Raw genomic sequence first — 15,225 nt, 5'->3', positions numbered from 1 at the left:
TCATAATGGGTGCAAAGTCAAAGATACGTGTCAACTGATCCATATGACCAGGATAGTGTTGTAATTAATAAACTAGATTTCTGAGAAAGATGAAGTACTAATAGTGAGTAGGATATCGTCTGACCTCAACCCCGGCTGTGTTATAGGAAGAAGTATGACCCAGGGGGAGCCCATCACTGCTGAATGGATCACCAAGAAGTTGGTTCCATTCTAGTGGACAAAAAGCGTGTGTGTGTGTGTGTGTGTGTGTGTGTGTGTGTGTGTGTGTGTGTGTATGTGTGTGTGTGCATGTGTGTGTGTGTGTGCACACGTTTATGTATGTGCATGTGTGTATGTGTGTGTCTGTGTATGTGTGTGCGTATGTGTGTGTGTATGTGTGTGTATGCATGTGTGTGTGTGTGCATGTGTGTGTGCACACGTTTATGTATGTGCATGTGTGTATGTGTGTGTCTGTGTATGTGTGTGCGTATGTGTGTGTGTATGTGTGTGCACATGTGTGTGCGCATGTGTGTGTGTGTTTGGGGGAGAAAGGGGCTCGAGAAGCCTTATTCTGCTTAATGTCAGGGGCCACCTGCAGCCACAGTTGTGCTCACTCTGGTAAAAGGACAAACTCCTTCTCCCTTGGGACAGTGAAGATGGCGATGCACAGCCCGGCTGTGGCTGGGAGGAGCTGTGACCCGCGATCTGCTCCTGGGGGCTGTGCCTGGACCCCAGAGGGTCTTCTGCCCAGAGGCCAGCATGGGGGAGGAAGTGCCTGGGGATCTGGCACATTTCTATTTCCTCTCTTTTCAAGGGGCGTCTTTTCTCTCAGAGGGCGTGTGATTGGCTGGCCTGGGTGGGTGGGCCATGCAGCTTTCAGACAGACTGTGAGTTGGTAACGTCAGCTCACAGAAGTAAGTCACCTGCAACTTCTTCACACACCTGAAAGCCGGGACCCCAGAGAGCCTCAGCCGCCACCACCCTGGTCCCAGCAGTGCAGTGTCTTTCTTAACTTATCTCCCTGCTTCTACCTATGTCCCTCTAATTGTTACACAATTCCGCGTGACTGTCTTGGCTTGTGTTCCCCAGAGGCAGAGGCTGAGACCAGCTTCCAGCCAGGGATAGTTTACTTGGGGAATGCCGGGAACAGCTGCAGGGGACACTGGGGAAGTGAGGCGGGAGGGAAGGGGCCAGTAAAGGGTGCGCTGTCAAGCTGATCACTGCTGTGGGCCACTGGGGCTTACTCCCACAGGACAATTCTGGGAAACGGTATAAAACACACGTTCAGAGTCAGGCCACCAAGAGGTGAGGGCCTGGGGTGTTTGCAGCCAAAGCCCTGTCCTCCTTTGGTTGAGGCTGCTTCTGGAGGTGTTAGTTGCCCAACATTTGCAGGCCTGTGGGTTTGCCAAGGCTTGGGAGGAAGTGCCCGGCAAAGCCACACAGCAGCTGGAAGTCAGAGGGAGAGCTCTGAGTTACACACACTGGGCAGCGCAGGGAGCACACCTCTTTTGTAAATCAAATCGTGTCACTTCCCTGTTGAAATGAGGACAGGCCTTCTCAGTGCCTGCAAGACCAGGTTGTTCGAGTGCCCACGTTCCTGAAGGACCCGCGTGACCCAGCTCCATCTCTTGGCACCATTTCTATGTACACCCAGCTCCTGGCCGGTGCAGGGCCTCTGTCCCTGCCTGGAGCCCCTGCTCTGACCTGCCTGTGACCCCTCCTCAGGCCTCAACTCTCCTGACCTGCCCCCCTCACTGCTGCCCTCTCTCTTTCATGGCGCCCTGTTTCTTTCTGATTCCCTCACAATATGTAAATATTCATTTGTTCACATATTTACCCCCCCCCCCCCACCTTTTGGTCACTACCACATCCCCAGCACCAGCCAAACCCTTGGTTGCTTCCAGATAAGCACTTGTTGAATGAATGAACGAACGAATGATTACGTGGGCTTCCAGGATCTTTGTATGATTTTTCTTCTAGGTGCTGCTGTTGCTGCTTCCTGAAACAGTACTTCTTCCTCTAGACCAAAAAGAATCCCAAGACCTTCTACATTTCTTTCAGAGTCCACTGTAAAATCATAGAGGTAAAAAACATGACAATCACTTGTCGAGCCCCTGCCTCTGGCAGGTAATTAACTTGGGCATCCAGACAGAGGACAACGTCTGTCAACGCCCAACACCACTGCGGCACTTTGCACGTGTTACTGAACAGCAGCCACAGGAGGCAGGCAATATTTTTAGCTCCATTACAGAGATGGGAAACTGAGGCTCAGAAGGGCTAAGGAACCTGCCTACAGTTGCAAAGTCTTAAGTGTGGGAGGTGGGATCTAATCCAGTGCAGTTTGGCCTCTTTGCTGCACCTAACTGACTCCAGAAAAGGTATTTCTTGAGTCTCTTCTGTGAGACTAGCCCATTTCAGTCATTTGTGTACCGGGCGTGTTCTTTGTTTTGAGTCCAAATCTGCGGCTTCAGTTCTCGCGTGTCTCCTCTGGCTTGGTCTTCTGGAAAGTCAGATGCTCTGTCAGTTAGAAAGGAGCCCAGATCGGGGGAGACCACTGCCAACCTCTGGGGCTTCTAGTCAGAGACGTGACATATAATAGTAGCTAATAGTAATACTTACAAAGTACATACGCCTGCCCGGCTGTGTCACTGAAGTCCCCAGCAGGCCCCAAACGGGTGCCACACTCCTCCCCATTGTACAGACAGGGCAGCCGAGTATGGAGTGAAGCCACCTGCCTGGGCACCTGCCTTTAAAGGTGACACTGAGCATCTTTTTGTCTGTCTAAAAGCAGGAGTATGGTGAGGTGTGATAGACAGGACTCCATGATGGCCCCTGGCTTTCCCATCTGTCTGGCATAAAGCCCCTCCCCTTGAGTGTGGGTGAGACCTGTGAATATGAGGGAAGGTTACTCCAGGGATTAGGTTACTGATTAGTGAACTTGGAGTTAATCAAAAGGGAGATCATCCTGCGTGGGCCTGACCTGGTCTTTAAAGAAGGTGAAGCATGTGAGAGTCTCCTGCTGGCCTCAGGGAAGAAAGTAAACAGACATATTAGTCATTGCCTATAGGGAGGGGAGATGAGGACCCCAACCTCCCTGAGGACCTCAGTTTTACAGCTGCAAGGAATGGTGTCTAATGGCAACCTGCTCGAGCTTAGGAGAGGGCCCTGACCACTGTGAGATGTGGCCTTGGTCTACACCTTAATGTTAACCTGGTGACACCCTGAGCAGAGAACCCAGCACAAATGTGACTCCTGACTCACAGAGACTGTGCAATAGTAAACGTGTTCTTTTAAGCCACTGAGCTCGTGGTAATTCCTTATGCAAGGGAGGTGCTCACTCAGGTGCTGGACCTGAGTGCCTCCGATGCTTTTTCACTCCGGTCCTGTTTCTGTTTAAAAGCCTTTTAAAACTAAAACAAAAATACTGTCTATATTCTTTGCCCAGTTTTCGATTAAGTTGTTGGTCTTTTTCTTCATGATTTTAAGAGCTTTTTATAGACTAAGGAAATTAGCCTTTTGTTTTCATTGTAGTGTAATATTTCTCTTAGATTCAATTGTCATTAAGCTTTGTTTGTAGTTCTTTTGCTGTGAAGAACTAAAAAAATTTTACCTTGTTAATATGATGAAGCTTTTCATATGTTATATTTTAAAAGGCTATCTTCATTTCAGGATGATTTAAACAATTCTCTCATGTTTGTCATATGTCTTTGATCCATCTGGAAGTTATTTTGGGGTAAGTGATAGGTGTGAAACAACAATTTTTTTAATATGGCAACCCAAATTTCCCAGCACCATTTGTTGAATAATCAATCCTTCCCCCCATTTGAAAGGCTACCTTTGCCATACAGCCAGTTTCCATCTGCATATAGGTCTATGTCTGGACTCGTGTCTGTTTTAGGAAAGGGTCTATTTATATGCCAGAATCACATTGTTTTAATTACTGAGCTTGATATTTTTTGTTAATAACTAGTAAGGCTTGGTCCTTCTCCTTGCTCATTTTTAGAATTTTCACGATATTATTGTATAGTTTTTTCATATGACACTTAGAGTCAGCTTGTTACTTCCTTCCTCTTCTCAAATCATTTTGGGAATTTACTGAAATCAAATTAAATTTTTGTGGACTAATATAGAGAGAATTTGCATCCTAAAATATAGAGCCATTCTAGCCGAGAACAGGCTGTGTCTCTCCATTGATTCACGCTCCTCGGAAGACCTTGATGTTTTCTTCAACTGGATCTTCACTTTCATGCAGGGTTATTCCTGGGTATTTCATCTTCTTGCTGCCATTGAAAATCAGATCGTTTCTTCTGGCTGGTAGTTCTTTGTATGAAGGCTGTTATTTCTGTGTGTTAATTTCGTTGCTAGCCACCTGCTAACTTCGTCTTGCTTTCGGCAGTCGCTCAGTTTATCCTCTTGGGCTTCCCCAGGATGCCATCGCCTCGTCTGTAAGGAATGGCATTGCCTTGTCATGTCCTCTTCCTTCTGAATCTCACTTCATTACATGTGCTGGTGCCTCAGGAGCAGTGGTAAATATTAATGGGATGAGGGACATGACATGTGTCTTGCAGGCTTGGGACGATTTCTAGTGTTTCCCCATCAAACGTCATGCCAGCTTTTGACTGAAGTCGTGATGAAGAACTATTGATTATTCCTGCTTTGTGAGGAGTTGCCATTGCCAGGAATGGATGTTTTCATGTCATTTTATCAAACGCCGTTCAGGGACCGATGGAGGAGATCATATTTCCCCTCTGATTATTGATGTGGGGACTGTCTGTGAAAGGTGTGCTCACGGCGCCTCGTCCTGGCTTTCTTGGTCAGAACCGACTTTGCTGTGGTGGATTCATAGTTAATGGCTGCTGGGCTTTGTGTTGATGTTAAAACATAGAGGGACCTACGGATGTCTTTTTAGGTAAGCTGTAGTTCTCAGTCTGGCTCCTCCAAGCCCATCAGCTGGTGTATTCACCGGCTTCCCAAGCTGTGCCCAGACTTGTGGCCTCTGGGTTGGGGCAGATGAGGCCGTCCAGCTGGTCTTTCCCTGAAGCCTCCAGGGAAGATGTTCAGAAACATTGGGAGCACAGCAGGGTGAGTCCTCAGATTCCTCAGCCCTCCTCCCCCATGCTCTGGCCTCCCCAGAGCCTCACTGAGTTCTTTAACAGCCAGCCAGTGTGGGCCAGCTGCCCTCCATGGAGAGAAACGTTGGAGTGTGAGAAGGGGGCTTAGCTGTCCTCCTACCTCCTGCAACCCTCTGACCCCCAGGCAGCAAGCCTGCCCAGCCAAGAGCCTCCCTTTCCACCCCGAAAATTCCAGGCCTGTGACTTTTCCCAGGTTGGGGAAGTGTCCCCTGGGAGCATGGGCCACTGTACAACATGTGTTACTGCAGGCTCTTCTGGAATCTACCAGACCCAGATTGGACACTGGCTGAGGAACCCCAGTCTTGACCAGGAGCCTGGGAGGTCTGGGTAGAGGACTTGGGCCCCCTCATGCCCTGTGCTGGGCTCCCCCCGGCCCCTCCTTCCCCCACAGCTGGGCCTGGTGCCCCTCCTTGGCAGATTGCAGCATCTTGTCCCACCCAAATGTCCTGTTGGTAGGTCACGGAGGCTGGCCTCCCCTGACACCTCCCTAGGCAGGGATGTAGGGTGTGGTGGGCAGGCTTTCGGTGACCAGAGTCCTCATATGAAGATCCTACTGTGTCCTTTGTGCTGTCACTCAGGCATGTGCTTTGTTCATTCTTGCACTGAAAAAACTTCAACTATGTCTCCAGTTGTGTTAACCATGTGCTGGGTGCTCGGATCGGACTGAACCAGGTCTTCATCTTTGCTGTCCAGGAGCGTGTGGTCTCTGATGCCAGAGAACAAGTGCCTGCCGCACTGTCTGACTTAGTGCTCATGGGTTAGACTGCCAGGTTCAAATCCAGGTGCCACCATTTCCTAGCCATGTGACCTTAGGCACAGTACTCAGCCTCCGTGACTCGGTTTCCTCATCTTTGAAATGGGTATAATGATGGTGTCTACCTCCTGGCTGCTGGGAGGGGCCAAATGGGTTGTGACATGTAAAGCACTGAGACGGCCCCTGGCACAGAGGAAGGGCTGTACAGTGGCTCAGCTAACAGTAAACAAGAACTGCGGTTCACAGGGTTATGCCAGGTTGCCAGGGTGGCTCAGAAACCAAAACTACAAGGATTATCATTTTTTCTTGGTAACTCTCATTTTCTCAAAAAGAGGAAGCAAACGAAATCCTGAAGAAACATGGGAATGAAAGTTAAGTTTGGTCTTGATTGGCTGCTGGTCTGCTGCTGTTCAAACTTAATTTCTCTTCCGTAGAAAAAAACCAACCAGACAGCGTGGCAAAATAATCAAAGCGGCCAGTGTGCCAGCCACGTCCTTCCTGTTAAACATTCACATGGGAGCAGCTTTGGGGAGGCCAGCGCTGCACATAGCATAGGAGCCAACATTCCTCGCAGTTTCCTTTGCAGATAAACACTGCCGTGAGTCGAAATCTGCACAGAATGGCCTTGAGAGGAGATCCGGGAGGGTTTGGCGAGAGCCAGGGTTTGGCTGGCTGTGCAATCGGCACAAAGCGAGATCCAGAGCAGGGACTGATCTCCAGTCTTGCTAGAGCTGCCCTAACATTGACTCTCCCAGCCAAGGAGAGCTCAGCAGGTGGGTTTCTGTCTCACAGATAGGTCCATGCTGCAAACACTGGGCTTGCATGTGGAAGAGAGGGGCCAGGCCGTCATAACTCGTACTTCATGCCAGGCTCTGGTTCTCAGGTCTTTACGGCTAGATGGGCCAGGGTGAGGCCAGCAGTTCCTGGGAGGGAACTTCTGACCTGTCCCTCCTGGGGCCAGCAACTACTGAGAACTCTCCATAGCAACCACCCCCATCTCACATACATCATCATCCCCTGTGGGCCTCAGCACAGCCCCATGGAAATACCACTGCCCCATTTTCTTGATCGGAAAACTGAGACATAGCATGATTAATACCTTCCTCATGTCACATAGTTAGGACGCAGAGGAGCCAGGATGCAGCCCTAGATTCATCTGGACTTCAAACCAGCGCTCACAAGCCAAACCATTACCCACAGTGTGGCCAGTTCACCCCTACCTGTTTTTAGAATGCTTTAGAATGGTTTTAGCATTTTTAAGTGATTGAAAAAAATTGAAAGAATAATAATATTTTTGGACATCTAAAAATTGTATGAAATTCAAATGTCAGTGTACATAAAGTGTTATCGGAGCAAAGCCACACCCACTTGTTTATGTATTGCTGTGATACATACGATAGGGACTACAGTGGCTTGGGTAGTCACGGCAGAGACCATATGGCCTCAGAAGCCTGAAATATTCATTCTCTGGTCCTTTCTAGAGAAGTCCGCTGACCTCTGCACTAAACCACTGTGTGGGCAGCCTCTGCAGTGGCTCTTGCTAAGGATGGGTATACATGAAAGCAGGGAGTCGGATCTCCCTTCCTAAGTTCAAGGACAATATGGGTGGTGTGATACTGGCTTTAGTGGATGTACAGTAAACTGGAGGGCCGGGAGGGCTCTGGTGCTGCCGGGCTCTGTCTTCAGCCCTGTCCTGGCAGCGTGTGCAGGAGCAGCCTGAATGAGGGCGTCTGCACGGGGCGGGGCCCAGCCAGGTGCTCTGTGCTCCTTCCCCACAGAGCCCTGATTTGAGTCCCCTTCCTCGCATGCCTGGATCAGAGGCCCTGGGTTTGGGGGTCAGCACATCACCATCTTCCACTGGCTGCTATGAGTCCAAGGATGAGCGTGTGTCCTCATTAGGCTGAAGGGAAGGATTTCTAGTCCACCATTGTTGGGAAAGATTCCTTCTCTGTCTCCAGCCTCCCACCCCCTTCTTCTCTCTCCTGCTGGACACAAACCAGGCAGCAGCCACTTGCAGGCTTCCTAAGACAACACTGGGATGTTGCTGCCATTGTGAGTGTGAAGTGCAGAGTGGAAAGTAGCGACACAGAGCTGCCCAGTGCACCCTGCCCGCCCTACCCCAGGCCTTCCCGTTTTCCTTACATGTTAAGCCATTTGAGTCAGGTCTCTCTGTTACTTGTGGCTGAAAACTCTCCCACGATATGGTGGCTTACTGGCCTGGCTGGCAGGGGACCTAAAACTGGCAGGGGCAGGGGAAGTGAATGCCCGGGACAGAAAAGCAATCCGAAAAGGATTCAACAGGCTGCAAGGAGAGATCAGAGGGGAGATGGCATCACGTCAAATGTAGAGTCCTCCACTAAGGGCCTGTGAGTCAGAGCTATGAATGCAGGGTGATGAGGTTCTGGCCGGATGGCCGTAGAGGAGACGGAGACTCAGATGTGTTGGTTTGGGGTACGCACAATGGGTGGCAACAGGGCCATGGGGTCGACAAAGACACCAATCCAGTCTTAGCTCCTGGACTCCGGGAGTGGGGTTTCTGCGCTGCTCTGACCCGACCCCCAGCTGGAGTGCCGTGTCCGGTACTAGGTGTTGAGGTACAGTAAGAATGTTGAGCAACAAAAGCCTGGACACGTGACAGCAATAAGCCGGTGCAGGGTTTCTGTGTAGGTTTGGGGTCCCTGAAACGCAGACCCTGAGACAGGGATTTAGGTGCAGCGGTTTGTTTGGGAGGTGTCCTAGGGACCGGTGAGTAGATGGGGAAGTGAGGGAGGGGAGGAAGCAAAGCCAGTGAAGGGTTTAGTGATGAGCAGGCTGCCTCTGTGGGCGGTGGGCTCCAGCCAGACGAGGGCCGTGGGAGATTGAGTAGAACACTCCTGCAGGACCTCATTCCCCTGGGGGAGGGGCTAGGATATTTGATATTTGTACACTGACTCTCATTAAGTCATTGTTTGCAGTTTGCTCCTGTGGGCATCAATTTTCTGGCACTTTCAGCCTATTGCATGGGTGGGCTGAGCCTGTTCAGGGGCCAGAGAGCACCAATACATGTGGCGACTGTATGATGGGGACCTTGTACAGGTGAGCGAGCCCCAGGTTCATGGTATCAGAACCTAAGCATGTCTAGCCTGGAAGAGAACAAATTCAGGGGGTGCATCACATGGAGGGAATTTGATTCCAAGCAACAGACTCACTTGGGTTGACTTAAGCAAGAAATAACTTATTTTTGGTAAAACATTAAGGACTTCAGAGAATGGGGGGGGCGGGAAGCCCAGGAAGCCTGGGGAGTCAAGGGCAGGATGGAGGCAGCTTTGCTGAAGGCTGGAAGCTTCCAGGAGGGCACATCTCAGACCCTCAGACCTCTGCAGCTCCCAGCTTCCCCTCACCCTCTCCCCTGTGCAGCAAGTCTTCCCGCACCTGGACATCCGGAGCTCTCACCTTATACACTAAGCACTCATCAAAGTATTGTGTCTAGCAGGTTTCCTTGCTAAGGGAAAAAGAGGGAGTCTTCCCAGCTCGCCCTTCCTGTTCCCGGCGGCCACTCCCTGCTGCTCACCACCCTCCTTCCTTTCTCCCCAACTTCCTGGCACCTCCCAGGCCTTTGCCACGCTGCCTCCCTTTCCTGTCTTTCTCACCACAGCGAACGCGCCCGGCTCCATCCGCAGAGGACTCTGCCCCTCCTGCACTTAGTCCTCTCCATTCTCAGCCTCTGTGCCTGATGCTCACAGCAGATGATATCCCCCGGGGGTCAGGGCTAGGGCAGACCCCCGATTCTTCTTAATTCCTGCCTTGCAGGCTGTGCGGCTGCCTTCTAAGAAGGCAGCGGGCAGGGGATTCCAGGAGCACTCAGGTCCGGTCTGAAGCGCCGCGTGTGCCGCTGTGTGTCTGTGCAGGGGACGGCGGTGACGCTCCTCAGAACTGACCCCCCCACCCTGAGGATGCCTCCTCCCTCCCCGCTGGCTCGGGCTACTGCAGGGTGAAAGATCTGTCCGCTTGGAGCTGTTGAGAAGGTCACGAAAGAACTCACACCTCCGAAAAACGGAGGAATCCCTGATGCAGTATTTGCTGCCAGAATAAGAAAAGTGGAGCCGTGTGCAGGGCTCCCTAGGTAGAGGGACAGATGGCCAGCACTCCGTGGCCTGTGAGCGCCAGGCCGGCATTGAGGAGCAGCGGTTTGGGTTAGGCAGTGGCACCGGGGGAATCCTCGCTGGCCCGCGGCCTGCGCGAGCGGCTCCTGGCGTGCAGAGCTGGCCAGAGGGCAGAGCACAGGCCCATTGCTGGCTGGAGGCCGCAGCAGAGCTGAGCGGCACAGAGAGCCTCCCGGTCACGCAGGGAGCAGCAGGTCAGGAGGCCTGAATGTTGGGCGTGGTGGGGGCAGGTGCCAGGCCACCCCCCTCAGAGGCTGGGTGTCTCCACAGGTCCACGATCGCCTGGATCGCTACTGCTGTGGCTTCGAGCCTGAGCCCTCAGACCCCTGTGTGCAAGAGAGACTCCGAGAGAAATGCCGGAACCCGGCCGAGCTGCGGCTGGTCCACATCCTGGTACATCTCCTCCCCCCATCCCCCTGTCACCTCAGACCTGGGTCTCCCTGTCACCTTCAGAAGATGCTGTGAACAAGTTTCCGAGACCATCTGATGCTGGGGTTCCCCAACCCTGTTCCTGTTAGCAGCGGAACCCTTTGCTTGAATAATGTGTCCAAGAAGCCACAACATATAAAACTGACAAAACGGACCTCTAGGAATATGGTTAGGTGGAGTGTGGGGTGGGGCTAGAGCCCTGTTTTCACTGTCCCCACTGCCCCCTAGACAACCCAGGGAACTCCTAGGGCTCCTGGAAGCAGAATTTGAGGACTGTGTATCTGGTCAATGTCCCTACTGTGCCAGTAAATGGGGAACTGTGGCCTGCCTGGGAAGGAAGGGAATTTCCAAGGCCACATGGCTGGCTGGTAGCAGCATTCGGGCATGAAACCCAATGATGGCTCACCGGCTGGTGCTGGTCAGAGAAACACTGTGCTGCCGCCTGCTAAAACTAGAGCCCCGGGTGCCAAGCCACGTGCCGAGGCGGGCAGGGCAGGGTGGCTGCTGCTCTTGCACAAGAGGCCAGGTGCTCCCTGTGGGGAAGGGCTTGGCTCTCTCCTCCAGCAGTGAGCCCTGTGTGCCCCCAGCCTCACACCGGCAGTTGCTCTTGGGCAGCAGCTGTCAGCCGGGGGCCCAGGGCTGAGCTTGCAGCAGGCCACACCGCCCAGAGGCCAGGGCTGCCTAGTGGCGGGTCCTGGTAATTCTCATCCCTTGTCACCGGAGCCGTGTCTCTTTTTCCCTGGTCACAGGCAAATATTCCAGGAGACGTAAAGCTTTTATATCCACCATTACCCCTGGAGGGCAGGCATTTCACAGATGCATAGGACAGCAGTTATTAGGAGGAAGGGTTATCAGGTTTGGAGAAAAGGACATTGCTGATGTGCGGAGGGCGAGGAGGGAGGAGAGGCAGAGACGGTGGAAGCCGGCGTCCTGGAGACAGAAGTTCACAGTCTCAGCCTTGGTCACCGGCGGGGGCTGTGGGGATTCCCACGGACTGTTGGAGAATCCGTGGCCACAGCATGTGTATGGGGAGGGGGCCGGAAGCCACAGCCTCCCGTTCCCAGCCACACCGTGTTCTTTAAGGAACTGAAGGACTCTCTGTGGCTGACTTTAGTTTTGACAGGGTTTAGAAGACTCTCTCCAGTGGAGACAGAGTGTGGTCAGGGCCCGCTGAGCATAAAGGACAGTGTTGTGTGTTCTGGGTGATGCCGGGGGGTAGCCCGGTGTGCAGGCACAGGGGGCACAAGGCGTGGTGCGTGTGTGCACATGTGTGAGCCAACAGCCCCGAGGAGCAGGCCACCTGGCACCTGCCGATTCCTTCTGCGCTCCTCGCCCCTTCGGCCCCCGGAGCAGGAAGGTCCCTCTGCCTTGCAGTTCAGCAGGTGGGGCTGTGGCTCAGCCCTGGGGGTTGAGGACTGAACTAGCCCAGCTACTTCTCAGCTGTGTGATCCCGTGCAAATCGTTTGACTTCTTGTGCCTCTGTGTCTGAAATGGGGCCAATGCCAATGCCCACCTCCTAAGGCTGGTGGGAGGATTAACTGACGTGATGCCTGGACTCACTTGGCACAGGGCCCAGCACGGGGAAGCTCTCAGCCGTGGGGACCGTTTGTGGAGTGGATTGTGGGACCGACAGCTCAGGACCCCGAGTCCCTTCACCCTGACAGGCCATAGGTGCCTGCCGTGCTGCACCCGCACCCACCTCTGTCTCTGCCCGTCTTCCCCTGAGGTCCGGAGCAGCGACCCGTCTCGTCTGGTCTACATCGATAACGCCGGCAACCTTCAGCACCCCGAGGACAAGCTGAACTTTCGGCTGCTGGAGGGCATCGATGGGTGAGGGTCAGAAGGGTTGGGTGGAGGTTCACGGGCTTGGTGGCCCTGCTGCAGACCGTGGGAACCTGAACCATGGCCATGGCTCCTAAGCAGCCCACCGTCCATCGGACAAAAGCTGTTGGATCTGAGCTTCAGGTAGCAGGGGAGGCTGGAAAGCTGAGAGGGGATACAGTTGGCAGCTCCCCCCAAATCCAGTGGGTTTCATGTGCCTGCAGAGCACCAGCTGTACTGCTGGGGGGTGGGAAGTGTAGCCCTTCTTTTGCTCTGGGTGGGAGAGCTAGCCTGGGAGCGTGCACCTCCCTGCTCCCTCTGGGCAGGCAGCTCAGCCTTCCCAGGGCTCCTCTGGCCCTGCATTTGCCCAGTGGAGCCCGGGAGCAGGACTGATTTGCCCCTCACCTCTGTGGGACGGGACCCATACGACAGCTGTCCCCTGCTTTCACAGCACAGCCTGTGGAAAGGTCCTCGGGGGAATGAGCTAGAAGGTGCAGGCCTAGGGAGCGACAGGCCAGCTTTGCCAGGGTTCCTCGGCTGTGCAAGCTCTGGCCATGCGGCTTGGCCGTTCACTGAAACTGTGAGATCCCTGAGAGTGTTTTTCCTTCCTGTCGTGGGGACTTTGCTCCAGGTTTCCCGAGTCTGCCGTGAAGGTTCTTGCATCAGGGTGTCTACGGAATATGCTGCTCAAGTCGCTGCAGATGGACCCAGTGTTCTGGGAAAGCCAAGGCGGGGAGCAGGGGCTGAAGCGGGTCCTCCAGACCCTGGAGCGGCGAGGACAGGTGCTGCTGGGACACATCCGGAAGCACAACCTCACACTCTTCAGGGACGAGGACCCGTGAGCCCCGCCACTGCCCAGGCAGGGCTCTCACCTCACCGGTGGGGTGCCTCACAACACAGCCCCGGGTCGATGATCATCCGTCCTGATGACCATGTGTTCTTGGGGTCACCCATCTTGTGCACAAATGGGAAAAGCCAGAAACCAGAGGGGCACATGGATGTTTCACCTGCTTGGGATGGTGGAGGTGGCATTGGGTTTGTAGTCTCAGTACGTTCCTTTCTGCTGCCTTAGCTCCGGCTGTTCACTCCCTTGCACCAATATAGACATTAAAACATGCTCTGTGCCCTGCTTCAGATACTGTAAAATTGTGCCTTGCATGTGCATACACACAGCTGGATGACGCTGTGTGTGCAGAAGGGTGCAGATGTGTGTGGCAGCCTGCATGAGACACACCTCATAAAGAATCTTCATAGAATTGTACTTGTGGCCCAGAACTGCTCTGGCTTAAAGTAGACTCAGGTCTAAGAAATGAAATATGGAGCATTTGGCTTTACAGGCTTTAAATTTTTAATTCTTAGTTGTTTTTCAGTTTAAAAATTATAAAAGTAAGACATGATCACTAAAAATAAATTCGTAAATAACAGAAGCATATAAAACAAAAAGTGAAAGTCCCAGGAACTCCCTAGAGGTGTGTATGTGTGTGTTATTCACACTCACACTACATGCAAATTAAAAAATAATAAAAGTGGGGTCATGCTCTGTCAACTCATTATGTTTACTTTATTTCCTACACTCTGCACCAGCCATCTGAATGCACCTAATTTTTATTGATGAAGGCATGGAATTCCAGGGCATATTTTATTTAGCTGTTCCCATAATAATGAACACTTAAGTGGCTGCAGGTTTTCCCTAATTATAAACAGTGCTGCCAGGAATGTCATTGCATGGCATGCAAGTACTCCTGCAAGCTAGATTCCCATAGTGGATTTCTGGGTCAAAGGGATGGACATTCTTTATTGTGAGAGAAACTGCCAAACTGCTCTCTGAAATGATGGTGTCCATTTGCATGTCTACCAGGAGGGTAGGGGACTGACCGTTTCCCTACACCCTCACCAACAATTGATATTCTCCGATTTTTTTGTTTTTTATCCATCTGATAAGGGAAACCTATTTTAAAAACTGCATTTCCAATACACGTAACCTAAACATTTGTACCCTTGTAATATGCTGAAATAAAAAAAAATTTAAAAAATTAAATAAAAATAAAAACTCCATTGCCTTAATCACTAATGAAGGTATCTTTCCACTTATTTACCAGTCATTTGTATTTTCTTTTCTTTTAAGATGTTTGTCCTTTCCTTGTTAATTTATTGGTGATCTTTGAGTCTAACGTGTGTAATCAATCTTTTCTCTGTTAGACGTGTTGTAAATGTTTTCTTCCACTCTGTCATTTGTCTCTTAACTTTGTTCATGAAGCCTTTTGCCAAGTAGAAAATGTTAATTTTCATGTAGTCAAATTTGTTTATCCTTCCCTTTAAATCTTCCAAGTTTCATGGCTTCTTAGAAAGGCTGTCACTACTTGAAGGTTATTGAAATAATCTCCTATGGTTTATTCTAGTACTCATACAGTATTTATTTTAAAGTCACTCTAAATCCATATACAATTTATCTTTGAGAATGGTGTGAGTCAGAGATCTAACTTAAGTTTCATGTCTCCCCAAATGGATAGTCAGTTGTTTCAGCATCGTTATTCAATAGTTTATTCTTTCACTACTGCTCTGAAAATGTGCTCTCATCATATACTAAATTCTCGTATGCACAGAGGTCCATTTGCAAACTTCTGTTTTGATACATTTTTTCAGTTCCTGCATGAATAGAACACTATATTAATTAAAGTTACTTTATTCTTTTGCTGTCTAGTAGGGTGAATTCCCACCATTTTATTCTACTTTCGTTTTATTTTTCTTTGTTATTTTTGTGCGTTTGTCTTTAATATGACAATGTCAGTCCATGAAGCATGCCTCCCCTCTCCCAGTGTCCTCAAAATCCCATTGGAGCTCTGATTGGGATGGTGTTGGATTTATAGATTAATTAGTGGGAACCTAACATTTGAATATTGAGTGCTCCTCTCATTCAGCGACTTGGTTTATCGATCCACCTATTCTTTGATAATCCCTAGTAACATTT

At 51.2% G+C, this 15,225-nt stretch overlaps 1 protein-coding gene across 1 annotated transcript in view; it reads left to right on the top strand.

The window, feature by feature from the left end:
• The window catches only part of GASK1A (golgi associated kinase 1A), a 45,801-nt gene extending 32,427 nt beyond the window's left edge, over nt 1–13,374 (top strand). The window contains exons 3-5 of the mRNA XM_045529836.1: nt 10,278–10,400; nt 12,163–12,266; nt 12,889–13,374. Of these exons, the coding sequence (XP_045385792.1) occupies nt 10,278–10,400; nt 12,163–12,266; nt 12,889–13,099 (438 nt within the window). The 3' untranslated portion in view covers nt 13,100–13,374. The remainder of the gene's footprint in view (nt 1–10,277; nt 10,401–12,162; nt 12,267–12,888) is intronic.
• The last annotated feature ends 1,851 nt before the right edge of the window (nt 13,375–15,225 follow it).

The sequence above is a fragment of the Lemur catta genome, chromosome 18 (assembly GCF_020740605.2).
Source record: "Lemur catta isolate mLemCat1 chromosome 18, mLemCat1.pri, whole genome shotgun sequence".
Lineage (NCBI taxonomy): Eukaryota > Metazoa > Chordata > Mammalia > Primates > Lemuridae > Lemur > Lemur catta.
Note: the sequence above shows the minus strand (reverse complement) of the source record. Positions and strands in the feature narration are given on the sequence as shown.